Raw genomic sequence first — 26951 nt, 5'->3', positions numbered from 1 at the left:
GCTTTGATGATCTTGCTTTAGATTACAGCATAACATGGATTCATCTCTGTCCCTGTATGTTCCATGCGCCTATGGCTTATGCTGTTGAGGAACCTTTTGTTTACATACGGTTCTGTTGTCAGGTCATTCTGGTATTGTTCTTTTGCCCAAGTGTATGTAATTTTCAGAGCTTAGTAGATCAAGAATACTATCTAGGTATGATCTCATGTTCTGATTTAATCGATGATATGCTGTCTAGATCAGTTATGGTACAAATCTTTAAAGATTTGAGGCCACCTGATAATCATAATCTGAGAGCCATTGCAATAATGCATCCAGTCCAGTTCAGTTTCAGATGCTATTTTATTAGGTTCTGTTATTTCAGTATAACAGAACTTTTTGCTAGATTTTTGTATTTGCTCAGAAGTTCCTTCTGCTCTTTGTATTTGTTATCTGGGATATATATATTTATGCTCATTATATCGCAAATATTACAACACGTGCATCGGCCTCGCATGGGACGCCCCGTGTCGCATCGACCTAACCATCCATGGCCGCTCGTTGCCTCGTCGTCTGATGATCCATGGGCTGGAGCTCTGCTTCTGCGCTGTCGCCATTCGCCAGCTGCCAGCATGAGCATGTGAGACTGTCAGTGAGCTGTGAGCTCGCTCGCGTTGCAGCTAGCTTATCGTCGTCCATCTCGCCAGCTTGATGATGATAGCCTGCCATCACTGTGCCCACACGAAGGGCCAACTCTACGAACAGTGGTTCCTCGCTTTGTTTCACCTCACCGAGCTGCTCTGCTCAGCAGCTGGTACGCAAGTCTCAAGTGCCCAATCAGGCAATCACGTTGCGATCGACCTCGCGTACTGGCGAAACGAGTGGTGTATCTAGCATAGCATCCACATGGCGGTGGCAGCTTCTGCAGGCCGTCCACTCAAGTCTCGGTAAATTGCTGCTTGGTTGAAGCTGTGCTCTGACGACGTCCCAACGCCTCAATCATTCCGAGCTGGGCAAGCTGTCCTGGACCCATTCATCTCTGCACTCCCTTCGCAACAAATGGCATTGTTTCTTTGCTGCTCCTTGCTCATGCCTTCAGTGTATGCAAGGTAAACTCACAGATGAGTGAAAAATCCATATGGAGGGAGGAGCTTCGTGATGACAGATGTTGGCCATGGCCAGCTGGGCACCACTTTCATTTGCACAATTCCTTACCATAGGCAGCAGTTGCGTAGCATCTGTTCATTCATCTTCTTCTTGAAAAAATGGCAGAGCGCGTGTATGACCTTGGTTCGTATTTGTTCATGAATACTCTCTCCATTCACGAATACATGAACGGTTTAGACAATGACACGGTCTTCAAAGTGTAATTTTGACCGGTATTTTCTATTTGATATAAAGTTGTGATATTATGAAAATAGTTTTAAAAATCTATACATATGATTTTCATATTTCGAATCTAAATACTTTGAAATATAGTGATGATCAAGTTTTAAAATTTTGATCAGAACATTACCCAAAACGTCACGTGGGAGTAATCGCAAAATGACTGCCTTTCACTTCCTACTTTATCGGTCCTCAACGGAATTTAAGTCGGGCACCGCCGCTCCATCATATGGGAATTGGAGGATGTTAATCAATTTCTCTCACTGTTGATTTATCATGACAATTAATGATCTCAAATGCGTCCTGAATATCTACGTCAAGCCGCCGGTCACAACTCATGACCAAATTGCTATATCAAATGTTGCTAAATTTTAGGCATCAAAACGGTTGCTCATGGATTTGGCTAAGTTTTGGTGAGGATGAACTAAAAGATCACCAAAAAATTGGCAACAAACTAAGGCATAGTATAAAATCCATGTGGTTGGGCCCAGATAAACCATGCCTGGTTAACCAAGTAAACCATATTTGTAATTTTTTAAAACGAACAAATATTTGTAATTTTTTATTTTAAAATAAGAAATCCATGTGGTTGGGCCCAAATAAACCATGCATGGTTAACCAAATAAATCATATTTATAATTTTTCAAAAGGGACAAATATATTTGCAATTTTTTATTTAAAGTATAAAAATAAAAAAATCATAAAATTCACACGGTTAGACTCAAATAAAACCATGTATGGTTAACTAGAGCGCTACTAATTTGTGTTTCGGACTTTAATCCTTCGAGCCCAAAATAGTCTAAGATCAAACTCAGTTTATACCATCTTGGCCTAACCTAATACACTTCAACCCCACTCTCCATCACCACCGTGCAAAACCCCTCCCAAGCCTCCATGCTTCGTCGTATTCCTGCCCTCCGACCACCGACGACACCACGTGTGGCGGCGACAGCCTATTCGTCCAAGTCAGAGGTGGCTAAATGGGCGACAGCCCATTGAAGCACGGTCCATTTAGGCTCGTTAGTTAAATGGACAATGCCGTGCTGGCCTACGTGTTGCGACTCTAACCTAGACACGACCCACTTAAGATTGGGTCGTGTCGTGTCGGTCCACACACGGTATGCCCGATGACCTTTTTTGATCTGTTAGCCCGTCAGCCTGCGGAAAATTAGAAAAAACCACAAAAACTTGCTGTCACCCAGAATTGAACACACGAACTTCTGCTTGGGAGTCAAACATACTACCATTACACAATATATTCTATATGATATTAGATCTAAACAAATTATATAAGGTATTAAAAAATAGAAACAGTTAAACGGGTTGTGCCGTGCTGGCCCGTCGTGTTGCAGCTCCGGCCTGGGCATGGCCAAAGCCCTTGTGCCGTGCCGACACGGCCCGTTAGTCGTCGTGTCGTGTCGTGCCTGAGCCAGGCCGAAATGGTCGTGCCTCGTGTCAGCCTATTTGGCCTGGCCTACTTGACCACCTTTAGTCCAAGTCCATCTCCATCCCTCATAAGTAGTAGAGCGTCCGCTGCCATGCCTTCAACGACATCATGGAGGTCCAGAAGCGCGTCCACCACTTCCTCTCCCTACACTCCATCCTCCTCTGCACTGCCACCTCGTCGTGCCATGTCCATCTCCTTCTCGTGTCTCACGCCCTTCGATACTAATTGCTTGGTTGCTCCCTCTCGTGCCACCGCACACCTTCCACCTCTTCCTCCACCCCGTCCACCGCATGCTCCACACTCACTTCACCCCGCTTAAAATATAAGTGAATTGATCATCTTTTCATATCAGCTTAATCTTTTAGGTGGACTAATTGATATATGCAACTTAATATGATATCAGATCTAGATATCTCAAGTTTAAGTTTTGACTAGCATAATTAAAAAAAAAATCAAGACAGAGCCTCCACGTAATAAAAAATATTAAAATTTAAGTGAATTCACCAAAGTTAATTTTTGGGTGAACTAGTTGCCCCGGCTCAATACCGCCGCCTCCATGTCAGCAAGCTCCTCCTCCTCGCGCCCCCGCACCGCCGCCTCCGCCTCCGCCTCGAGCACATCCACCTCCTCCGTCGCGACCTCGGCCTCCCCGACGACTTCGCCGACTCCGTGATCCTGCATCACCCCTCCCTCTTCCGCCTCACCCCCGACGGCTTCGTTGAGTTCCTACCCTCCCCGACCGACCCGCCCGACCTCACCGTCGCCACCGGTCGAGCACGCCCGGGAGCGCCACTACCGCGAGCACCGCGCCCCAGGCTCTGGCGTGGTGGACGCGCGTTTCGCGTTCCCCATTCGTTTCCCGCCAGGGTTCAAGATCGGCAAGTACTTCCGGATCGCTGTCTGGAAATGGCAGCGCCCCCCCTACGCATCACCCTACGTGGACGTTTCAGGCCATGACCTGCGCTCACTGGAAGCACAATGCCGCACGGAGAAGCGTGCGGTCGCTGCCGTCCATGAGCTGCTCTCGCTCACCGTTGAGAAGCGCACCACACTGGAGCGCCTGGCGTTGTTCCGCGATGCGCTCGGTGTGCCCAAGAAGATCAAGGAGTTCTTGCTTAAATACCAGGGCATATTTTACATATCCACGCGGGGGAATCAGGGGAAGCTGCACACGGTGTTCCTCAGGGAGGCGTACTACAAAGGGGAACTTGTTGAGCCGAATGAGATATATGCAGCGAGACGGAGGCTGGAGGAGCTCCTCATGATGAGCCCACAGAAGGCGAGTTTGGACCCGATGTTCACCAGCATGGGTCGTGGATGGGATGAGCTTGGTGGTGGTCACCGCGGTGGAGCTGAAGTGAGGGATGAATTTCTTGGGGATGGAGGTGGCCGGAAAAAGAATGTTGCCGCTGATGGTGCCGATAGTGGGGAGGACTCGGGTGTTGAATCACTCTACATTGAGTGAGTAATAGAATCATATGACGGCACAGGGCATCAACTTGGGCAGCTTGATTCTGGAACAGGCATTGACCTCATTTGGAAAGGTTACTTCTTGTATTGGCATAATCACTGCGGTGGTGTGATTTGGACTGATGAGATGATGCTACGTTTGGAGTCTCCAATTTGAGAAGAGGTCTCTGGCTAAAATTGATGACACCATGAGTAAAATGTGAATCACTGTACTGTGGAAGTGAAGACCCTAGGTGCTACCATGCGTCCATGCATATGCTGTGAATGGTTGGATGTCCTCCTCCCTTGCGACCCAATGCGAAGATAGAACTCAGGCAGGAGAACACCTTTCAGAACTCAGAGTCTATGCTTCTAAGCTTAATTAGTCAAGTGTTGAGTACTCTAGTACAAGGAGTGGATCTGTCTTTTGTTTGGCCCACTGAAAATTGTGTATGTTTAGGGATTGGCATTAGGTCTGTGATAGTTATCTTGATTATTCCTTATGTTATGTATGCAAACAGTTAAAATGGTGGGGTGATAGCACCAATAAGGAACTTATTATTATCTGCATCCATTTAGTATCAACAGAGTGAAATAAATTATTGGAAAGGGAAAAAAAAGTAAAGACACTGGCTGATTTATTGAAACAAAGCAGATTGTGTCTTGTTTCAAAACTGACCATTATCATAACTGCTACAGTTAGACTAACTGACTAACTGTCTCACATGAAATTTAATGCCTGGGATTGTTTACTGTCTTGCTATGTCATGACAAAGATATTTGGAAATGCAATAATCTGACCATAAAAATTGCAGATGTTGATATTTATCCAAAAGTAATAATATTAGCTTAAACAATCCTTGTTTTTGAACAACCATTTGAAGGGTAACTGTTGGGTACATATTTTTCCTTCCAGATAAACTAATAGCCATGTTTGGTCCTATGCCAGTTTTTCTGATGTTCTCAGGGCTTGTTTGGATGTGGAGGATTGAGCCGGGATTAGGTCAGGCCTTTGTCTGTACTTATGATACTTAATTTACTGAGCATTGTTGCATTTGACTTGCAGTGTTTATGTATCTTCTTTCAGTCATTTTGTTTTGTTGAGCCCATTGGAATAGCTGACTCGAGATAACTTACAGCCCTCTCAAACTGGGATAATGGTTTCTCATTATATGCTTATTAGGTCCATAGTCCTGACCTGAGCATGTCTGACACTCTAAGTGATTGTAAGGTTCAGTAAAAAGAAGGGCTCGGCTCTGAACGGTTTCAATATTCAATCTGGTCGCTATTATCTACATATGCAACTATGTCTGTAAATCAATTGATGTTACTAGCATCATACTTGTCAAACAGCTGAATGAAATTGAAACCTGCTAAAGGAATGTTTCTATTGCATTGCACTCAGTGACTGCACGACAAACATACAAACCTAATCAGCTTTACTTATCTTTCAGACATTTATCCAATTCTGAATATCTATAATCCCTTGATCATCAGCATAGATTCTTTCAGTTTCCTGCTAAAACTTAAGAAAAATAGAAAAACAACAAATGTTTTGATTTGAATGTCGGGAGCAGCTTGGTGTCCATGCAATGAACCAAGCTTTTTATGATTGAAAGAACAATCAATAGACACACAGAAAGGCAATGATGAAGCTTCAGTACAAATTGTGCATGACTAGTCCATTCAGTTTGGAACAGAATCATGGAGGTTCTTGTAGCTCGCCGCTGGCCTTTTTTAGGCCTGATCATTGCCGGATGTCATGCTGATAGGTGGTCCTTGTTGTCACTGTTGTGTTATACACTGAACAGATGCACGTAGTGATTTGGACCTGTGCAGTACTGCTTGTGTTATTCTATAGTACTATCATTGGAAGGCTCTGAATTTCAGCTACAAAACCTTTGAAGGCAAATAGTTGGTACATGATGTCACTTACTGATATCATGTCTGACATTGTCTGGAGAGATGATGCTGTCTTTTGTTTACTCTGATCACTGCCTTGAAGATGCTGTAACTTCCAAAATGTTGACGTTCTGTTTTGGATTTTGAGCATGGTTGACAAGCTTTGTTTTACTGATTCATTCCATAATAGTTGAATAATAAACAGGAACCGATTTGGTTGTATTTTGACCTAAACTGACTTGCTGTCAGTTTGCCACTTGAGATTGTTAGCTCTCCTTGCAGATAGCAATAATAATCTTGTCTTTCATGTCAGAAGATAGTGTTTGTCATTTCTCACTTGGCCTTCTTGTGTGATGTAACTTGGTTCTGCTTCTTTTGCTATCTATCTGTCTGCCCTTTTCTTGAAAAATTGTCTATCTGCTAGTGTTTTTAGATGCTAATGCTTAATGGTCTGTTTCTCGCATGATTTATTGATGACAGCATTGGGTGAAGGAGTCTTGTTCATCAATCAAGCTTAAACCTCATTTAAGATGTGAAAGTACAGCAGATTGCAATGCATAAAATGGGCCACATTGTGTCTGATTCAGATGACATATCAAGGTTACTTTCACTTGATATAATGTTGTTGATAATTGGCATTACTATCTACATCCTAACTTTGCTTTCTGTTTCGGGTATCTCTTTTGTCCTCTACTTTTTCTCCTGTTCTATTGTTACTTCTTTTGGGGAAATCATCAAAGATAGCTTTGCTTTGACGCAGTAAGCCCATTTTATCTGGAACCGAGCTGACTATGTTACTTGAATGGTCCAGAGCAAAGAGAAGTGTCATGTGTTCGACACGCATATTTATCAGATCTGGGAATATCTCCATATTTGTTGCCTATACTAGCTGTGTTGTGGCCTACAGGTATGCTGGCATGACATTAGCTTTCAGCTGCTGAATAAAGTGTGCTAATTTGAGTTAAGAGTTAATGGGCGTTTTAGGTAGGTTTGTTTGGTATGGTTTAGAATAGATTTATGCCATCTCTGTTGAGCCTTTGCAAATAGGTGGGTTGGATTGGTCCAAGGCTGATGTGGCATGAGGTATCCATTATTTGAGTTGCAAATAGGTGGGTTGGATTGGTCCAAGGCTGATGTGGCATGAGGTATCCATTATTTGAGTTGATTAAATTATATTAGGTGCATCACTGGACCTTCTGTTTGTTATGGTTCAACAACAATCTTGTGAAATGAATATGCGATGCGCAGGCTCTGATTGGAAGGGATCAGGAGGCCGACGTGGGTACCACAGTACCATTTGTTCCAGGGTTAAGGAGGGCATCAGGGAAACGTCAGAGGATCATGAGAGCTCCACGAAGTGGTAAGGAAGAGGTAAACGTCAGGGATGTGAATAGAGCCATAGCTGTTCCTTCATTCTGCTAATATTTTTTTAATGCATGATATCGGAAGTTAGCGCTTTGATGGTCTGATAAAATACAATAAATCTGTTGTGCAAATGCTAATCTACAGGAAGTTTGATGTTACTGGCGTCAAGCAAATCAGATGTAACACGCCGAATGTTCTTACTCATCTGAGAATAAATGGAACTCAGACTGGTCTACCTCCTGGTTGGTCCCCGGCAGTAATCCTCGTACCCCACAACCGTCAGATCAAGTAGTGTGGTGCTGTGGTGCTCCATTGGATTCGAAAGATCAAGTAGTGTGGTGCTGCGGTCTCCATTGCATTCGAGACATCGGGATAGCATTGGACTGCAGTCTCGTGCTTCCTGTGTCAACTGGTCAAGGTAATAATCAGCTAGATGCTACTGTTACTACAACGTCTCTGACAAACATGCGTTAGCTTTTGCTGATGCTGCGTTCCTGATGCAGTCTAACTTGCTGATGTTTCCTTCCTGGATGAGCGCAATCGCACGTCCGGTTGCAACCAGCAACGTGCTCTCGCCCTACGCCTTGCTCTCCCGGCCGAGCAGCTGTTTGTTAGCTGGTTGCTGCCATTGCCATGTACTCCATGCGCACCCTGGTGTCGGCAAAGCTCCTCGGCGTTGATCGCGCCCACGAACTACAGTATCAATGGCAGAAGCGTTACGGCCGTATGGAGCTACTATTATATACGTGAACAGATCACAGAAGAATGCTTTTGCCTCGGTAACTGGATCGATATACCTCAGTCAATAAAAAATGTATAAGTGTACAGGCTACGTATGTCTGTTTAGCGACAGAGATTACCGGGAAGAAGATGAGAAATGTCGAGAATGGTAGGTCGGGGACAGGGCCACGTGAACTGAAGGTGGCAAGATATCACTAACTGTTTTCCCTTCAAGTGTATACATGGTCTCTGAGAAGGGTGAAGCAGCCAACATGTTCTACTCCGTACATATCATGACCGGCAACTCTCAAGATCGCGACGGGTCGCTACAACTGTCAGCAGCGTTTTTCCTCTTCTTTTGACTGGATCAGTAGCTTTCTCTGCCAACCTTTCTGTTCATCGCGAGGTGCAAACCCAACACGTGAAAAGATCGACGATGCTGGGACTGCTCCCGACCTTTCTCTGCCGTCAAGCTGCCAGTACTCGCAAACGGTGATCTCTGTGGTAGGGGATGAACAGCAAGTCACCAACGGCTACAGCTTTGTTGCAGGGAAGGCGTACATGATAACTGTGCATGAACAGTGGCTCTTAAGAGGTGCAGTGCTTGAGCATCAATAGAGTTCTTTCTTCTGCGATGATATATTGATGAGCATTGATAGGGACGGATCCGGTCTATAAACTGAGCGCAGGCGTAACAGTGATCGAGACTTCTAGCTTTGGAAAAAAAATCTAAATCTATTAAAGTTTACTGAAAAACAAGAATTTAAATAAAGGTATATGTCTTCGTGGTGCCTCTACTGATCTGCCCCTGAGTATTGAGCTTTATCTGCTAGCTCCATAGACAGGTGTGGATCATGGTACCAGAATATAGTGGATCGGTCAACCAAAATCGCTTATTGGCACGTGAGGGGCCATGTATATTACGCAGGAAGGTTGTGTGTAAATTGGGACCCCACCTGTCAGTGGAGGGTCTAGTCTAGCCACTTGAGGTTAGTGTAGGCTAATCTTCATGTTGAAGGTAACGTCTAAGGGTGGTAGTCAGCTCCGTCAGATCGGGTCTCTATGGATTTCAGACTCGACAGAGGCAAGTTCTGGTCTAAAAATCGCCACACGGGGCTATCAGGTCGGAGCTTCGAATTGGGTTGGGTTCAGAGTCAGGATTGGTTTAGTACCCACGGGTTCCACACGACCCCCAGAAACTCCACATCTCTTTCACATATTCCTCCCCCACCAACCCACCTAAACCCCTGATCAATCCACACCTGGCACCTCCTCGGGCCCCGGCCCATCCTGACCTTCTCTTCACCCTCGTGTCCCACACGGCCACACCACACCCCCACCCCAGTACCCTACGCCCCACCCCACCTAGATCCAAATCCATCGCCATGGTTGCTCTGGTCTCCTCGGTGCAGCGACAAGCCACTCCGAGTTTTGCCTCCTCGCCGCCATCACGAGGGCCCACTTCACCTCCGTTGTCTCCTATCTCTCCACCCACCTCAGCGGCTCCGCCTCTCACCCTCTGTGGCCACCATCATGCTCCTCACGTTCGGCAACGTTGCGCCTCATGCCTTCACGTCCGCCGCTGTACCTGACACCGCGCTTGGGGAAGGCCACCGATGCTCGAAAACGGTGCGCTCGACAAGTTCGCGCTCGCCGCCACACCCGTTGCCGTGCTCTGGTTGAAGAGCAGCATGACGAGGTCGAAGACGTGGTGGTTGCGAGGACGGGAGAAACGGGCAGCCTTTGACTCTGATTTCCCTTGCGTGGTCTGGGCAAGAGAGGTCCTCAGGTGGATGGCGCCTGTGGTCTCGGCGTCGCACAACATCCGCTTGTTCGCTGCCGCGACTGTGATAGGCAGGGCCGACGCCCGCGAGACAGGAGCAGTGGCAGCGGACTAAGAAGCTGGTGGTGAACCGGTGAGGGATCCGCAGGGGAGAGGGAGGGGCAGCTAGGGAGAGTAGGTGGCAGCGCTGCAGCGGTGAGATGTACATGTGCCAGCTCTAGAGTTGGGATAGGGAAAGGAGAAAGGTGGGAGCAGGTTTTGGGTCCTTGTTGGGTCTCGAGTCCCCGCCGAATCCAGGGCCGGGGGTCGGTTTACATCCGCTATTTATTTTGGGGTCGGTCGGGTTTGACAAATCGGGTTTCAGGTCAGGTGCGGACTAGCAAAATTCAACGGGGGCAGACCCGTTGCCACCCCTAGTCTAACGTCTAACACATGTTTGGAGCGGAGTTGTTTCACAAGGCTCTTGCAGGAAATTTGATAGCTTTGGTTCCTCACAAAGTATGATGAGGAAATTGCTATCTTTCAAACAGACCTGTGTATTGAGTCAACTGTTCTATTAAATTTCTTATGATCTCTATATTTTACTATCTCTTACACACATATCAGTCCTAAGAGCATGTTTGTTTGGTTTTCTGCTGCTTTTGTCTTTTCTGCTGTTAAAAGTCATAAGTATAAATAAACGGGTTGCTAAAAAATGATGTCTGGAGAAATCAGAAGTTTATTCCTGAGAAAATAAATTAGAAATTGAGAATAGTTTTTCTAAAAAATAGTTTACTGAGAAGTTAAAATTTTATTTTAAAAACTAATAGTTAAAATTCAAAAATAGCTTTAAAAAAAACAAACTGATCTAAAAAGAGGACAGGAAGCTGCAGCCTACTTGCACTGCTGAAGGGGGAGGAGGACTTTTGTGTTGCAACTCGCAAGGGCATCGCCGTGCGCATCGGGCCTGTGCGGCGGCCGCCAACAGCGACTCGGGCAACGTCCGTGCCGTGCCGGTGCCGCGCCGTGCCGGCCCCGTACCACCGCTCGGAGGTCAACGTCGTCTTCCGAGCCCAGCGATATCCGCCGTACGCACCAGAGAGGAGTGGCCTGGCACGTCTCAGAAAGCTCAACAAAGTTATTATCGCCACCACCATTCATGACTCCTCGTCAGTTGCTAGGTACCATCGGTGACTCACTGATGCAACAACCACGCGTTCGTTCGTGCATGGAGAGGTCTTGTTTGGGTAGTTCCCAAAGCGGATTTTTTTGTGCGTGCAGCAGGGTTTGCAGATTTAAAGTAAGTTGTCACATGTCACGTGCGGTGTATGGCTCGTAAACTTGTTACGTAACAATATAGGCTCTGGGATCGATTTCACAGGAATTTCGTAGGAAACCTTTCAGAACCTGCAGGAACGGACGGGCAAGAAGTTCCAGCGCTCAACCGGGTCGCAATGGAAAAGCAATTCTTTATTGTACGTGGACATACATGTTATCTTGTTTGTTTATTTCATTTATTGATATATATTTTTCGGTTGATTTTCTTAGTTACTTTATGTTTTTTATCTATGTTATTTTTGTTTTATCCACTTTTTAATATGAATCTGAACGTAAATACTACGTTTATGTAGTAAATGATCTTGATAGCTCATTTATTGAAAATCTAGAAGCATGCAGGCCGGGGGGTCAGCGGATCTGAGGTGGGGTGCCGGGTGCAACGCAGAGCGGGGGTGGGGGGGGGGGCAAGGCAATGAATCTTGTGAGCCCTCGGTCGCCGTGCGGTGAGCAGGATGGACAGGCAAGCGCAGCGCCGCAGCCTACCACGATTTATTGCCTGGCCGGGTAATGCGGGGCCCGCACTACACCCAAGCTAGCGAATACCCATACTGCCCTTCGTTTTGCATTGCACGCACACCGATGCGGATGCTGTGATACTACAGCCGTGTTTGGATTAAGTCCCAGCAGAGGTAGGTAGTATTTTTCAAATCCGGCTGGTACAGTAATTTGCGTTGCACTGGTCATGAACTGTAGCAACACTGTTCATATAGACTGCCAGTGGGCTCGGGAAAGCAAACAGTGTGTTATGTAGTAATACTGTTTACAGAGGTTGTCAGTGAGCCCGGAGAGAAAAAGAGAAGTAAAAGTTAGAAAATAGGATAGATGTTGGAGATGAAAAAATAAGGGATGATGTAATAGTGATAGTGGATGCTGTAATAGTATTTTTAGGATGAAAATTTAAGGTAGCTGCTGGAGATGGTCTAACCCCATCTATCTACTGGCTCCTCAAAAGTTTCAGACCAAAATTCAAAAATAGATAATATATTAAATTGTATTTATGAAAAATAGATAGTAAATTATTGTATGTATAAATATAGCATGTGTTTTCAGCATCTTACTTATTAAAATTGGGTTTTTAGTATATTGTGCATCGAAAAAGTTAGGCCTAGATGTTTTTAGCACATTATATGTCGAATAAGGTATTGTGCATCGTATTTGATATATGAGCTGCCGAATACATTCTACTGTTGTGTGTCACGCTCGCGAAGAAAGCTAGGTACCTAGAACTGTTGTATGTGTGTGTTTATATTTTTTATTTAACTCTCAATTCTATTTGGGAGTACAAAATTAGCTCAAAAAATTACAAGCATTTTTATGAGTAAACTAGATCTCGCTAGCAACCCGTTTTAATCGGTTTGATCGAAAAAACCTGAGTCGATATTTAATTAAAATTATCCAAATAAAACTATTTTTATAAATTTTAGCAATTTTTAATGCCTTTAATAAATTTCCAAAAATCTACAAAAATAACTAATATTCTACTCATGTGATGTACTAATTTATAAAAAGATTTTCAACCGTAGGTTATATGGGGAAAATGTGAGTTACTTTTTAATGCTCAATTTATATGCAATTTATCATTTTATGTGATATTCTCTTTTTAGTTCAATTTGAATAAAAATAAATTTAAACATGTACAAAACCTACAATAAAGGGGTAAGTTCAAAAAAAAAAATCATAACCAATTCAGCTCATCATTACATCCTACCAACCTAACAGAAAACTGACTTATACTATCCATTATAATCACACCAATCAAACAGAAAACTAGCTCATCTCACCTATCAAATCAAACATAAAATTGATTCATCACATCCAAAAAATAAAGATAGCCCTATCCCACCTAGCATCGCCCTACAACCAAACACACATTTATACACTTTTCCAGCCTTATGAACTATGCTAGCCTAAAATATGTAAATATAATATACAGTTGTCTCCTTGATCACTATAGATTATTGCTATTTTATAGGTAAATCCTTAAATATTATATTTAAACTGAACCATGCATGCATGATAGGTTGACAACTACTACTAAGTCAGACATTTAAGAAGCATAAAACCCAAGAATTACGAATATATATTTACATTCATCTGTTCAAAATAGATAGTGACACGGCAAGTTTTAATATTTATATATGACAAATGATATATCTGAAATTTAAACAACCAAATGAGATCATACATATAAGTATGTCATCTCTCAAAGCAAGAAGAGAGAACAAGGAATAAATGAAGCATAGAGAATGGCAAAAGGAGACTTAATATTAATCTGAGAGGTTCAAAAACTATATATCTATTAATTAAATAGCATAATAACTGGGCTTCTTGCTATGCATCTATTAAGTCTCTCATTATATATTATGCACTTGTTTTGTGTATATAATGATGATGTTGAGTTGGTTATGATGATTTTTTTTGGTGAACTTACCCCTTAATTGTAGGTTTTGTCCATGTTTGAGTTTATTTTTATTCAAATTGAATTAAAAAGAGAATACCACATGAAATGATAAAAATACATATAAATAGAGTATTACAAAGGAACTCACTTTCTTCACCAGATAACCTAGGGTTGGAAATATTTTTATAAATTAGTACATCATATGATATGAATATTAGTGATTTTTCTAGATTTTTGGAAATTTATTTGGGGAAATAAAAATCACTATAATTTATAAAACTAGGTTTATTTGGAGAATTTTAGTTAAATATAGGCTCAGCCTTTTTTGATCAAATCAATTAAAACGGGTTGCTAGTGAATTCTAGTTTGCTCATAAAAACGTTTAAAAAATTTAGACTATTTTTGTAATCTCAAATAAAATCAAGAATTAAATAAAAAGCATAAACACAAGTACAACGGTTCTAGCTACCTAGCTTTACTCACGAGCACGGCACACAACAATGGGCGCGGCGTGACCACCTATCAGCAAGTGACTCCTCGTTACGGAATGGGGTGCAACGCTCTATCGATACAACTGCGAGAGGTGCGCTGGCCGAACAAGTCCCGACCGATCCAAGCCCTAAAACACAACGGTTCTACCAATTTAGAGGAGTTCTTGCAGATCTACATCACCATGGTGAGGCCACGGGAGGCGACTGGAAGGTCATGGCAAACTACTTCCCAACCATCGTGACCGGTTCAGCACGATCCTCGTTGATGAATCTCTCTCGCGGGTCGGTTTGGTCCTAGGAAGACTTGTGTGACCAGTTCGTTGCTAACTTCCAAGGGACTTATTCCCGACTAGGGGTCGAGAATGATCTGTATAAGGTCAGACAGTGGTAGGGTGAGCTGCTACAAGACTGCATCCGGTGTTTCATCGAATATTGGAACACCATTCCAAATATCACAAGTAAGTCCATGACCATAGCATTCCGGAGGGGGGGGGGGGGTCAGAGACCAGAAGATGGTTGAAAAGCTGGCCATAAAAGGAGGTTCGGAGCACCAGTAAGCTCCTTGAGCTTGCAGACAAATGCACACAAGTCATTGAGGCTCAAGAGCACTAGATCAATGTGAAGCCACAACCGACCTCCGATCAACCCACTTTTTCCAAAGGAGTCAGCCCGAAGGATAAGAAAAAAAAACAAGTGTAAGGTCGGGCCGCTTGACGTCATGGCTATTGAAAAAAACTAGCCAATTGCGCTGCCAATTCGAGAAAGAAGTTGGGAAGAAGGGCAAAGGCTACTACCCAATCCACCGTATCGACACCCATGACTTGACCGAGTGCAAGGTCGTGCGGGACATTATCGACTAGGAGCTCAGGGAGCGTAAGACCAAGCGCAATAGAGATGGTGAGGACGGGGTCATCCCTGACCAATCGGCTCTGGGATTCTAGCAGGCCGAGCATATATTTCACCATATCTTCGGGGGAGCCGTGACGTAATCCTTGAATATGGAGTACAAATCGGTGGTCCGTGAAGTATGCACGACCATACCGGGTTTGAGTCCGTGAGTGAAGTGGTCGGAGGTCCCCTCACCTTCAGCTAGTCCTACCACCCTTCGTGTGTCAAACGCCCTGTATGATACCCCATCATGGTGGAGTCCACGGTGCACAATGTGCAGAAGGGCCACGTACTAGTTGATGGAGCGAGTTCTATCAACCTCATCTTCGCTATTGCACTAGATGCCCTGTAGATTCTGAGGAGTACGTTGAATCTATCTTCTCCCTTCTTTGGGAGTACCCTTGGTTCTTTGGCCAAGCCATTAGGACGGATCGAGCTACCCGTCACATTAGGTTCACCGAGCAACTTCAAAACCGCAATGGTCATGTTCGATGTGGCTGACTATGGGACCGCATATAACGCCATACTAGATTGACCAACAATAGCCTAGTTCATGGTTGTCACCCACCATGCATACCAGACAGTCAAGATCCTAGATCCTATAGAAGTTATCACCATAATGGGCAACTGAAAGACAGCCCTGCACTACGATAAAAAAGAGTCTCGATATGATTGAGCTAACTCCCGAGTTGCGACCCAGGGACGCGAGGCCAAGCGGCCGATTGGAGAATTTCCGCATCGTCAAGGACAACATACTATCTCAGTGGGAGATCACCCCGATATATATCAACTAGATCAAATAAACGTTCTGCATATAGTTGAAAAGACATTATGCAAACTAAACAAACACCAACCATGCATCTAGGTACCTCTGATCAGCATTCACTCTATATTTTCCCATATTGCAGAACTAGACGAAGAGAATGAAAGAAAAAAAAAATAGAAAAAAAACTCTTAACAAAGTGGACAGAACAAAGTGCTAGATGTGTATTTAGGAGAAGCCATAGGGGTTTTTAATTTCGTTACCAGAGACTTAAGTCAATACCCGAACCACCACATCGGCCTCAAGCTTAAGCCACAGTTAAACACGTCTGCTCAAGCAAAGCCTAGCGCACGGTTCGTTCTTGACTTAATCCCTGTATACCTCACCCCATTGCTAGCTCTATGAAATATACTCCACACTATATAATTTATTTTTCCTCTTCTTTTTGGCAGGGCCTCTCAATCGAACACCGCCTGCAAGAGTTTCTTTGCATGGCCGCCATTCTTGTTGTACCATTCTGAAGTGCATGATGAGCTAACCCGAGCTTGTAAAATCTGCCATGGCCTCAAGTTAAGCATTTGACATGGCATCCGGCTCCGGCCTAGCTAGCGAGACCGGTCGGTGGCCGGAATCCATGTCAAATGCCCACTAGGGCGAGATGGTGCTGGCCTGGAGCGCCGACTTGATCTTCTGGATGGTGCAGGAGAGCAGGTTGCTGACGGTGTCGACCGACTCCACAGTGAGCTTCGCTGTGGGCAGGTTGTTCACAAGGATCTGGAACGCCACCGTCACGAGGGACCCGGTGTTGCCGCCGGTGGAAGGAGCATTCGGCGATGAGCCCTGCGCGGGGTTTGACGGCGCGCCGTGGCCGTCCGGGAGGATGGCGAAGCCGGAGGGGAGGAGGGAGACGTACGCGGAGTCGCCGCCGTTCATGACGACGTGCATGGACTGCACGTCCACCGGCGCGTACACCACGAGGGAGCCGGATGAGTCGGTGCAGGTCTCCTGTAAGATCAGCATGTTGTTCTGGTTGCCGCTTGTTGCCTGCAACATCTCCAAACACAAAAGCGTGTATATAAGGATCTTGTGAAATGGTCGGAATCTGAAGAGAACAAATGGACTTGAGCATCAGTTGACTTTTCACTAACTAGTATGAAATGCACGTGGAAATTGTATTGTGTGAATTGCATTGATGCATGCTTTTTGTTGGCAAAACCACTGTAGAGTTGCAGGCAAATCAAAAAAATTTAAATTAACCATTGCAAGTGTAAAAGAATCACATCAATCTGTCAGAGAGTATGGAGCCAATTTTGGAAGGAATAAACTATCATATTGGAATAACTGTCTTGATAAAATCACAGAGTACTACACTACTAGTCGTCAATCTCAGATTCAATCAGTCAGGATGCACCTCAAAAGAGAAAGGAGAGAGAAGAGATCCAGAAATGAGTTCACAGAGGGAAGATAAGACCAGGCAGGCTTTTGTGAGCAAGGACAAGGGCAGCTAGGCTGCATGCATGCTTCCAAGCATGGTAGAAAAGCTTTTTCTCACAAATGTCAACCCTGCCCCAGTTTCTGGTGATATATATGGCGCCAATGCGATTTTTTAACCTTTTCTTGTTTGTCCTCTTCTTAATGTCACTGTGTCCCTCAACCCATGCATATACCCACAAATACAGCGCCAGGGTACAGTACTAGGTACTTGAAAAGCTGTAGCAACAAGTGGTATCAAAAATCCAAATGGATAGAGAGAGAGAGCTCATTCACTAATCACAATGGTAAAACAATGGTAAACGCGAGTGAGTGAAACGTGAGCACTTACATTTGGCCGGAGGAGGGAGACAGCGTTGCCGTGGTGCTGGCCCTTGGCGATGTGGTCCATCTCCTGCATGGCCTCCCCGTTGGCGAGGATGTCCCACTCGCCGCGGCGCTGCTCGTCGCGGAGGTAGTCGAACACGCGCTGCGGCGGCGTGGCCGGCAGCCGCACCGACGTGGTGGCGCTCAGCACCACGCCGGGGGGCTCCCCGGGCGCGCCCACGCTCTGTCGCGCCATCATGCGCACCTTCTCCTCCCCCTCCCCCGCGGCGCCGCAGCCCGGGCCTCCTCCACCCTCGCCGCCGCGCCACTCGTCCAGGCGCCGCCACTTCTGCGCCGCCGACGCGCACACCCCCGCGCAGAAGTTGTCCGTCATCCGCTGCGCCAGCTTCAGCATGCTCCTCCTCCCCACCGGAGTTATCGCTGCACACCACCACCGCCACCACCATTGTTAGCCACGCACGCCATTCGTAACCATTTTCCAGTCCTATGCATGTACGAAGAACGCAGAACTCACCGGCGTGGTCGCGCGCGGGGAAGGAGTTGGAGCAGAGGATGGCGATGTACTGGCACTGGCGCTGGAGCGAGGCGAGCCAGCGGCGCGCGCCCAGGGCCTGGCCGGAGCGGAGCAGCGGGCGGTAGAGCTGGTGCACCGCCGTCTCGTCGTACTCCGCGTGAATCACCCACGTGACCTGCGGTACAGCACGTACACGTACGCGCAGTACAAAGCAATAGCAGCAGCGTTAGCACGAGCTGCCAGATCCCACCTCCCATGTGTGCATGCCACTGCCACTTGCTGCCACAGGGCAGTAATGGTGGAGGCAGGTAAAAGGGGCAGCGCCGCTGGTCGCGTAAGGTAAAAGACGCGCAGCAAATGGCCACGATAAGATCGATCGAAGGCGTACGCCGTCACGCAAGAGGACAAGCGATGCAATACACATGCACCACAACAGCTGCATGCTGCTCATCATCGTCAAAACAAGCAAGGCATCAGGAATTCAGGGCTCAGAAGAAACCCAGTTGACCACTGCAAAAACCCTAGCTAGACGTGTACTATACACTACAGTAGCGGCACTGCAGGAAAAGATATGTTAAAGCCCAGGAAACAAACAAGATCTACAACCAAGAGTTGTCCATGGGTCATAACAATAACATGGGAGGTTTGGATTTATCGACCACATTGCATGCACACACCAGCTTTGCCAGTGATTAAACTACATGATACCCTAAAAAACTGGATCTATATCTGCGACCGAGCGGCACGGGCATTTCGGTGCACGTACGGCGCGAGGATATGGTCGCAGAAGCATCGAAATGGTTCAAAATTGGGTAAGAAGATCATGTGATACCCCGAGCTAGATGCCCAGCTACAGGTCAAGCTCGCTGCGCGTCAGACCACTGAGCCTGAGACCTCCGAGTCTGAGTCTTCGCAGACGGCACGGAAACCAACTGATCGCACACACGTCTCGGCGCCCGAGCCAAGCCTCTACGCGAGGGACATTGACCTGCGCGCATCGATTGGTGCGCAGCGCAGTGCAGCCTTGGATGCATTCATTCGCTCACCCACGTACGCGCACGCGTAGGAGCATAAAATACTGAGCACTGTAGCCGCCGCATGCCGCTGCGCCGTGCGGATTTAAGGCAATCAAGTCGGACGAGCACAACCACGGTGACGTACGGACGGACAGCGCGTACCTTGGAGTAGCCGTTGTTCATGTCCTGCACGATGCATCCGGTGGGGAGGAGGCGGCAGCCCATGTAGCCGGCCGCGCCGCAGCCGCCGTTCTGCGCGTGGTGGTGGTGGTGGTGGCCGTCGGGGCGGAGGACGGAGTCCACGGAGACGTCGACCACGGCCCACAGCCCCTCGGCGTGCTGCTTGCAGAACCGGAGGAAGACCACCTCCCGGATTGGCACCAGCGGCGACAGCACCTGCAGCTCCGCGTGCATCTGCATGCAGTCCAGCACGACGTCGTCACATCTCGTACGTACGCCAGTAGGAGTAGTCGTGGGCTTGTGGCACGGCCAGCCTAGGCAGGCCCGTGCGTGCGTGACGCAACTGCGCGAATGGGACTCACCAGCTGGATTGATCCGCTGCGCGTGCCGCCCATGCCGCTCGAGATGATGTCCGTCGTGCTCGCCCTCGCCACGATGCACGGGAACATCTCCGACCACCGAGCCTGAAACCGCGCACGAAACATGTGTCGTGTCAGTACTTACGATACGGAGCGCGTATGTGATTAAACATGGCTGAAAATGTTTGTGTACCGCGTCCATGAGGCTGTCGACGAGGTCGACGCTGCTGGTGATTGCGATGCCGACCTCGCGGGTGGCCTCGGAGACGTAGCCGGCGGGGCTCGGCCCGAACACCCTGGCGAAAGCGCGGTGGTACTCGTCGAAGTTGAGCGTCTCGAAGCCGCTGCCGTCCGGACGGGGGAGCCAGAGCGGCTCGTCCATCTGCGCCACCTTCACGAGCTCCTCCATCGCGGTGAGCCCGAGCTCGAGGAGCACGGTGCGGTCGACGCCCTCGGCCGCACCGTGCATGGCGCCGTCGAGGCTGCCGATGCCCGCGGGCAGGCGCATGGCCGCCGAACCCACGGAGCCGTGCAGGCCAGCGCCCATCAGGTCGGGGATGGGCTGCAGCACCGAAGCGCCAAGGGAGCCGAGCCCGAAGTCATTGGTGCCGACGCCCAGCTCGAGGCCGGAGCACCCCTGCAGGGACGGCGGGCTCGCGGAGGAGATGGGGCGGCCGAGGAACTTGCCGGCGAGCGCGCAGACGCGGTCGAACTCGTCCTTTAGGCGCGCGTTCTCGATGCGCAGGTGCTGTTCCTCAAGGGACACCTCCCCAAGCATGGCCGCGCCGCCGCAGTTGGAGCAGATGGGGCTGCGCATCGCCTCCCGTATCGTCATGTTCTCCGCGCGCAGCTTGTCGTTCTCCTGCCGCAGCAGCGCGTTCTCGTACCGCTCGATCTGCGTCTGCTCATCACGATTATGCAAGACACAAAATTATCATCACGCAAGCACACACAGAGACACATATCGTCCATGGATTGACCGATCTATGTAGTCCAAACCTTCATCTGGGTGCGGCGGTTCTGGAACCAGAATTTGACCTGGCGGCTCTCCAGGTTGAGCCGCTTGCTGAGCTCCATCCTTTGCTTCTCGTCCGGGTGGGGGCACTCCTTGAACACACTGTATGTGCAGATGTTTAGGTCTAAAAACTCGATTTTTTTCCATGGAATCTCTCGAGACGTTAATAAGACTCACGCTTCAAGTTCTTGGATTTGCTGCGGCGTGTGGCGGTGGTAGCGCTTCTTCTTCTTGCGCGGGTTGCTGTTGTCCGGATCGAGCTCGTCGCCGGAGGCGCCGTCCATGTTGTCGCTGCCAGACCGGCTGTCGTTCTCGTCCTCCCGGCCGCGGCCCAGCGAGTCTCCGTCGCCGCCGCTCCCGCTTCCTCCGCTTCCCATCAGGCCAAGACGGCTCATGTCACCCAGCTGCCCCCCGTCCATGTTCGTCTGCTAAAACAACAACAAACAAAAATCACACATAAGCACAACAACGAACCACAAAACCTGAGAAACCCATGATGATGAAACCAGTGAGCGCATGGAGATGGAGTCTACCAGACCCAGCGACAGGCCGGGGGCGGCGAAGCCGGCGGGTTTCGGGATGGGCGGCGTGGGGATGAGGCGGCCGGGGTTGTGCATACCCGCGCCGCCGCCGGCCTCGTAGGAGAAGATGCCGGAGCCGGCGCCATCGAACATGCCACCGAAGCTCATCAACGGCGCTCTCGAACTAACAGGGAAAAAACTAGTTTTTTTCTCCTCTCCTGGCTAAATCTCTGCCCGCGATCCTACCAACCCCCGCTGATCCCCTCAGATCCCAAGGATTAATTTTTTTATGAGGCGAGACTAGGAGAAGGCATGCATTAAAATAGCAGGAGCGCGGCCAAGCAGGCGCGGATGGTATGGCGGGAGCAAATATGGAAGGGAATCATGAGCCGGACATCTAAAGAAACTCCGAGCACAAACAAAGGAACGCGAAACGCATCCTCCGAGTAGCCCCTGAGAAGACGACGCCACCCTATATACCAACCTCCGCCGCCGCCGTTGTACCCCTAATCCCCCGAACCAAGAAGCTACTTCCACCGCCGCCTCCAACGCAGCATGCCTCACACCGTCACACGGCGATGGGAGGAAGCAGCTCAGAAGAGGAGAGCAGAGGAGCAGCAGGGAAAGGATGGAAGAAGAATGGGAGGGAGAGGAGTCGGGAGGCTGGCCTGCTATGGCTATGAGAGTTGAGAGCTAGATAAAGCGGGGCATGTGGAGAGAGTCTACGAGCGCGCGCCCTTGCGGAGCAGATAAAAGAGACGCCGCTGCAGGTGTCACTGCTACGCCCACCGCCGAAGAAAACTGCAGTCTCTCACCAGTCACTGGCACCTAATCCAGAGTGAAAGGGCGGAAAAACTGTGTTTTTTCGGAGCATTTCAAGGGCTAAATGGAGGAAGAACGAGGGAGGCGGGGGAGCAGAAAAATCAAGTGGGGCTGACTTGCACACGGAGGCGAGTCGATCAATGGCGAGAGTCACATGGCCCCCACAGAGGCAGCAGCTCAATTGTTTATTTTCACAAAGCCACAGATCTGGCAATGGCGACGATTGTATTGTAAGCTTCAGAAGGGGACCGCCTACGTGGACATGCCGAGTACAACAGCGACCCATTTTTATGCTCGTCACGAAAGATCACGAGGAAAAGAAGACTTACCACAGCCTGCGCCACAAGGGATGGCAATGGGACCCCTTTCTCCGTTTCCCGTCGGGAAATTCCTCTAGGGGACAGGGATGGAGGCTTCTTTTGCCCCGTGGTGCACTTGAGAGGGGAAAAAAAAATCTCTTGATGGGTACGCAGGGACCGGAATGTTCGATTGTCCTCTTATACAGTTGATAGAACTTTATATTATATGTTATATCTGTTTTAACATGTACATAAGTCAGTTTATGTTAATTTTTACCCTTTAAAATTGTTGTTTTGATAATAAAATTATACTAATTTATTGCTATTCTTAATAATAATGTGTTACTGCTATCGTGATGGAGACCCATCCTCGGCAGGGAGCGGGGATGGAGGAAATTACTCTCTTGTGAGTAATGATGATGTTGTAAGGGAGAATGAATTAATATATTTATAAATTAATAGCTTTAAAAACATCATAAGATAAATTTATCTTAATTTTTATCTAAATATGTTCTAGACTTATCTAGTGTGTCTAGTCTACCGTTTAAGATGATTGTAACATACTCTTGTAGAGTAAATTGAAAAAAGTAAATACGGAAACGTAAATAAAGTAGAGAAACGAACTCAGTAAAAAAAAATTATCACATGGTATCGATTGCATGAATATCACCCATATTTCACATTAGAACTTCACTTAGGATATACTCTCGGTTCTTCATTCTTCAACACTTGCAGTTGCTTTTACAAGAAATACTCCGATGCTATAAACTGGTGTGAACTAAACAAGCACTAGACCATCTCGTGGATTGATCTTTAGTCTTTTCCACTTGTATTCTTCTTTGTAGGAAATACTTCGGTGTTACCCAGTGCAGATCACCGAACTATCCGGTGAGGTCCTCGGTTTTCTCCCCATTTGTCATAAATACTCCAGTGAGTTCAACACACAGAGCACCGGATCATCCGATGAAGTTATCAGCCTTCACTTTGCCACTAGATAATATACTCCGGTGTTACCCAGTGCAGATCATCGGACTATCCGGTGAGGTCCTCAGCCATCTCCCCTTTTTTCAGGAACACTCTGGTGGTCATATGTCCTATTCATCGGACTATCTGATAGCCTCTTGACGCAATGCTCTGGTGTGTGCAAACTTCTCTGCATTGGACCATACAATGAGATAAATCTTCCTAAGACTTATCCAATTCAATCAAACTTTATCGCGGCTACGATGCCTTATTGATGTATTGCATCCATAAGACCTACTAACATATATTCTTGACAAACATGTTAGCCCCAATGACTATGTTCTCATTAATCACCAAAATCACAACCATTGTCTAATATGGTCATTTTCGCTACAATCTTCCCCTTTTTGGTGATTAATGACAACACAATCAAAGCATATGACAAATAATAAATGATATCAATCGTAAAGAGCACAAAGTCTTACCATATTGTTTGGATGCATATTCTTACCATTTAGTCCCCTATTGTTATTGTCGGAGGGTGAACTCCTATCGCAGGGATCCTGAGGGACCCCTTTTTGAGATTCGGCCGGGGGATGATTCTGAATATGTTTGCGGGATAAATAAATGGGTGTAAATGCGATGGCAGGTGGGGTGGAAGGATCGAATGCAGAACACAGTAAATGCACTAGAGGGATTTTTAGACAGGTTCGGGCCGCACTGAGCGTAATACCCTACTCCTGTGTGGATGCTATAAATGCCCTGAGAATATCTCTCAGGAATGTTGCTGGTTACAAGAATGTTTGTCTATCCTAGGTCTCCTTGTTCTTCGGTGGTCTCAGCTTCTATGCTTGTACAAAGATGTTCTCCGAGTCTTGGCGTCTGCGCTCTTTGAGAGTTGTCTGAGAATTCGAGAGTTTTTTTTGCCCATGCCCGCTGGCTCCCTTAAATACTCACCGGCGGTAGCGTGCCCCGAAAAGAAGGGCACGAGTTCCAAGGCGCCATAAATGGAAAGACAGTCATCATGGGCTCGCCAGCGCGAAGTGACGGGGGGTTGAAAACGCGCCCCCCCGCGCTGTCTTCGGTCGCCATGATGGCGCTGGCAACGGGCGCCGTGGAGAGTGCCCACTGGGCAGTCGCAGAGCAGCCTGGCGTGCCCGTCCGGTCTTGTTCGTCTGACACAGCAGGGCGGCAGGCAGGGCACCTCGGGCCTTACGATGCTATCCCGAGGCGCGCCGGATGACGCGGGATGGGACCCGTGCATTAAATGTCCCCACGCCCTTCTGCCAGAATGTGGCAGGGACTGACACTGAGCGTGGCAGGAGCAGTTGGAGGTGACAGGCCACGCGCCCTCTTAAATGCGACATCGGGCCTTTCACAAGCTGACACCTCATCGCTGGACCCCTGTGGGGCCACCGACGAATGACTTCTTGGGCCGTCGGGGAACCAAGTGCTCGGGGGTCACTGTTCACCTCCCCGAGCACTCTCTCTCAGAATTGACTGTTCGAATCCTCGGAGAACCGAGTGCTCGGGGGCCACTGTTCGCAGCCCCGAGCACTCTCTCCCGGAACTACCTTCCTCGGGTCCTCGGGGTACTTGGGTGCTCGGGTGCCACTGTTCATGACCCCGAGCACTATCTTCCCGGTCACTTGGTCTTCGCAGATCATCGGGGAACCCGGGTACTCGGGGACCACTGTTCATGGCCCCGAACGCCCTCTCCCGGGACTTAGTCTTTTCGTACCTCGCGGAGATGAACCCCGCGGGAAGGCCTCGCGGAGATGAACCCCGCGGGAAGGCGCCACATGGCAGAATGTTGGCCTGGCCTCGGGATTCGGGGACCCCTGGTTCCTGATTCACCGACAGTTATGGCTCTCACTTTTTCCATTGTCAATATCTCCCTTGATCAGACTCATATAAGAGCTTCTCCTCCTTTGTCAAGATCGGTGTCTCATGTTGCTTCTTGTATCTTCTTCTTCCATTTATCAACTTTGATATTTCTAGACATCTTTTATCTTGTTTTTTTTGCTTTTGTCATCAAACTTCTCCCTTTTGTCAACAATCTAAAAAAAAAGCTATAAATATATATTGAACTCGAGGAAATTTGTTAGAGCACATGAGTGAGAGCTTCATAAATCATGATCCAATGAAATAATACCAATTGAAAAGATATACAATTGTAAGGATATGAGACATTGATATCAATTGAAAAAGATAAATAAGGATCATAATTCATGAAACTCGCATGATATAATCTAAACTCCCCCTTTATGTGTGCATACATATAATAAGACTCACTTCTGAATACCACTTGTAGTAATGTAGCAATATATGCACATATAGACAATAAGTAGATGTAGAAAGTTTAAATCATATCATGCGTGGATGTAGCTTAAATGTAGAAATAAGTTGCTAATGATATCAATTAGAGCCTTTAAGCATTGCATATATCTAGGAACGTGTTGATTTCTCCATGAGACTATAAAAGATACATCTAGCAATACATGTTAGCCTCAAAAACATAACCCATAGGATATACTCCCCATAAATAGGTGCATACAAGTATTAAATACTTGCAAGACATATGCACTTGTTATTAAATCAATAGGAAGGGTACCCTATAGATTGATTCATGGCATATAAAAGATACTAATTGTGAAACTAGTGCCATGAAAGAAACTTATAACTAATAAACCATGTAGATTACACATAAAAAAAAGAGAAACATAAGCAATCTACCATATAAAAATCTACACTAGACATTGCAATGAATTGAAATAAATACATGCAATCCTAGACAAGGCAAATGAGCTACAATAATTAAAATATTTTGCATCTAGTACATTTGCCTTATTTACCTTTGGATAGGGATTTGAGTATATGATGATTATGATCTTCATCAAAGCGTTCAATCTTATACAATTGGCTTCTTAGCTTGAACCTTCACTTTATTTTGTAAGACAAGTCTCTAAATCCCTATAGCCGCCTCGGGCTTCAAGTATTCTTTGTAACCCAAACCGATTGGGTCCCTTCACATTGGTGATGACTTTCTTAGCCACTCAAATGAGTTGGTTCCATCTCTGATCCTTTATCCCAACTATATGTGCAACCACTTTCATATTTTTCTTTTCCTTGAGATTGTAGTGATTGCTCTTGATCTCATTCTTGTAGTTGGGCTTGGTGTATATGTTGGAAGTCTTGTTAGAGAGGTGCATGATGTTCTTCTTTTTTTTATCTCCTTCTTAATTTGCTTGCATTGGAAGGATTTGTGGTCTTCTTCATGACATTTGAAGCATTTCACGGTGGATCCCTCCGCAAGTTTATTCACCATGATAGCATGATTATCTTAAGAAGGTTGGACATTGTTCTTACCCTTTAATCTTATTAAGTCCTTCTTTAACTTTTTTTTTTACTTCTTGCTTGAGCTCATCATTTTCTTGTGTAATGAGATTATCATATATCTCTACAATAATATTCTTAACACATATCTCATTGCAAAGGGATGAGCTAGGTAGATCTATTAAATCATTAAAAGAAGTGCAAGCATCTACCTTAG

At 46.8% G+C, this 26951-nt stretch overlaps 1 protein-coding gene and 1 pseudogene across 2 annotated transcripts; one reads left to right on the top strand and one right to left on the bottom strand.

The window, feature by feature from the left end:
• The first annotated feature begins 2804 nt into the window (after positions 1-2804).
• On the top strand, positions 2805-4867 carry LOC133901666 (protein ROOT PRIMORDIUM DEFECTIVE 1-like; annotated as a pseudogene).
• An 11021-nt stretch (positions 4868-15888) lies between these two features.
• Positions 15889-22208, bottom strand: LOC133901365 (homeobox-leucine zipper protein ROC6-like). Of its 2 annotated transcripts, none has more exons than XM_062342721.1 (9): positions 21327-22208; positions 20971-21221; positions 20778-20895; positions 19972-20679; positions 19782-19883; positions 19402-19653; positions 18224-18398; positions 17714-18129; positions 15889-16935 (listed from the first exon to the last, which is right to left on the bottom strand). In XM_062342721.1, exons 1-9 carry the CDS (start codon positions 21480-21482, stop codon positions 16540-16542), a joined length of 2574 nt encoding a protein of 857 aa, XP_062198705.1. In that variant the 5' UTR covers positions 21483-22208; the 3' UTR covers positions 15889-16539. The 2 variants fall into 2 exon arrangements, with proteins under 2 accessions (XP_062198705.1, XP_062198706.1); XM_062342722.1 differs by having other exon boundaries at positions 20971-21218; positions 21327-22205.
• Between the last annotated feature and the right edge of the window lie 4743 nt (positions 22209-26951).

Source organism: Phragmites australis, chromosome 20 (genome assembly GCF_958298935.1).
Source record: "Phragmites australis chromosome 20, lpPhrAust1.1, whole genome shotgun sequence".
Classification (NCBI taxonomy): domain Eukaryota; kingdom Viridiplantae; phylum Streptophyta; class Magnoliopsida; order Poales; family Poaceae; genus Phragmites; species Phragmites australis.
The sequence above is the reverse complement of the archived record's forward strand: the minus strand, read 5'-3'. Positions and strand labels throughout refer to the sequence as shown.

Coding starts and splice junctions, on each gene's coding strand:
- LOC133901365 (XM_062342721.1), bottom strand. CDS start 21,482: ATGAGCTTCGGTGGCATGTTCGATGGCGCCGGCTCCGGCATCTTCTCC. Junction 20,680..20,777: donor ACCGCCGCACCCAGATGAAG/GTTTGGACTACA, acceptor CGTGATGAGCAG/ACGCAGATCGAGCGGTACGA. Junction 18,399..19,401: donor TGAACAACGGCTACTCCAAG/GTACGCGCTGTC, acceptor GCTGTACCGCAG/GTCACGTGGGTGATTCACGC.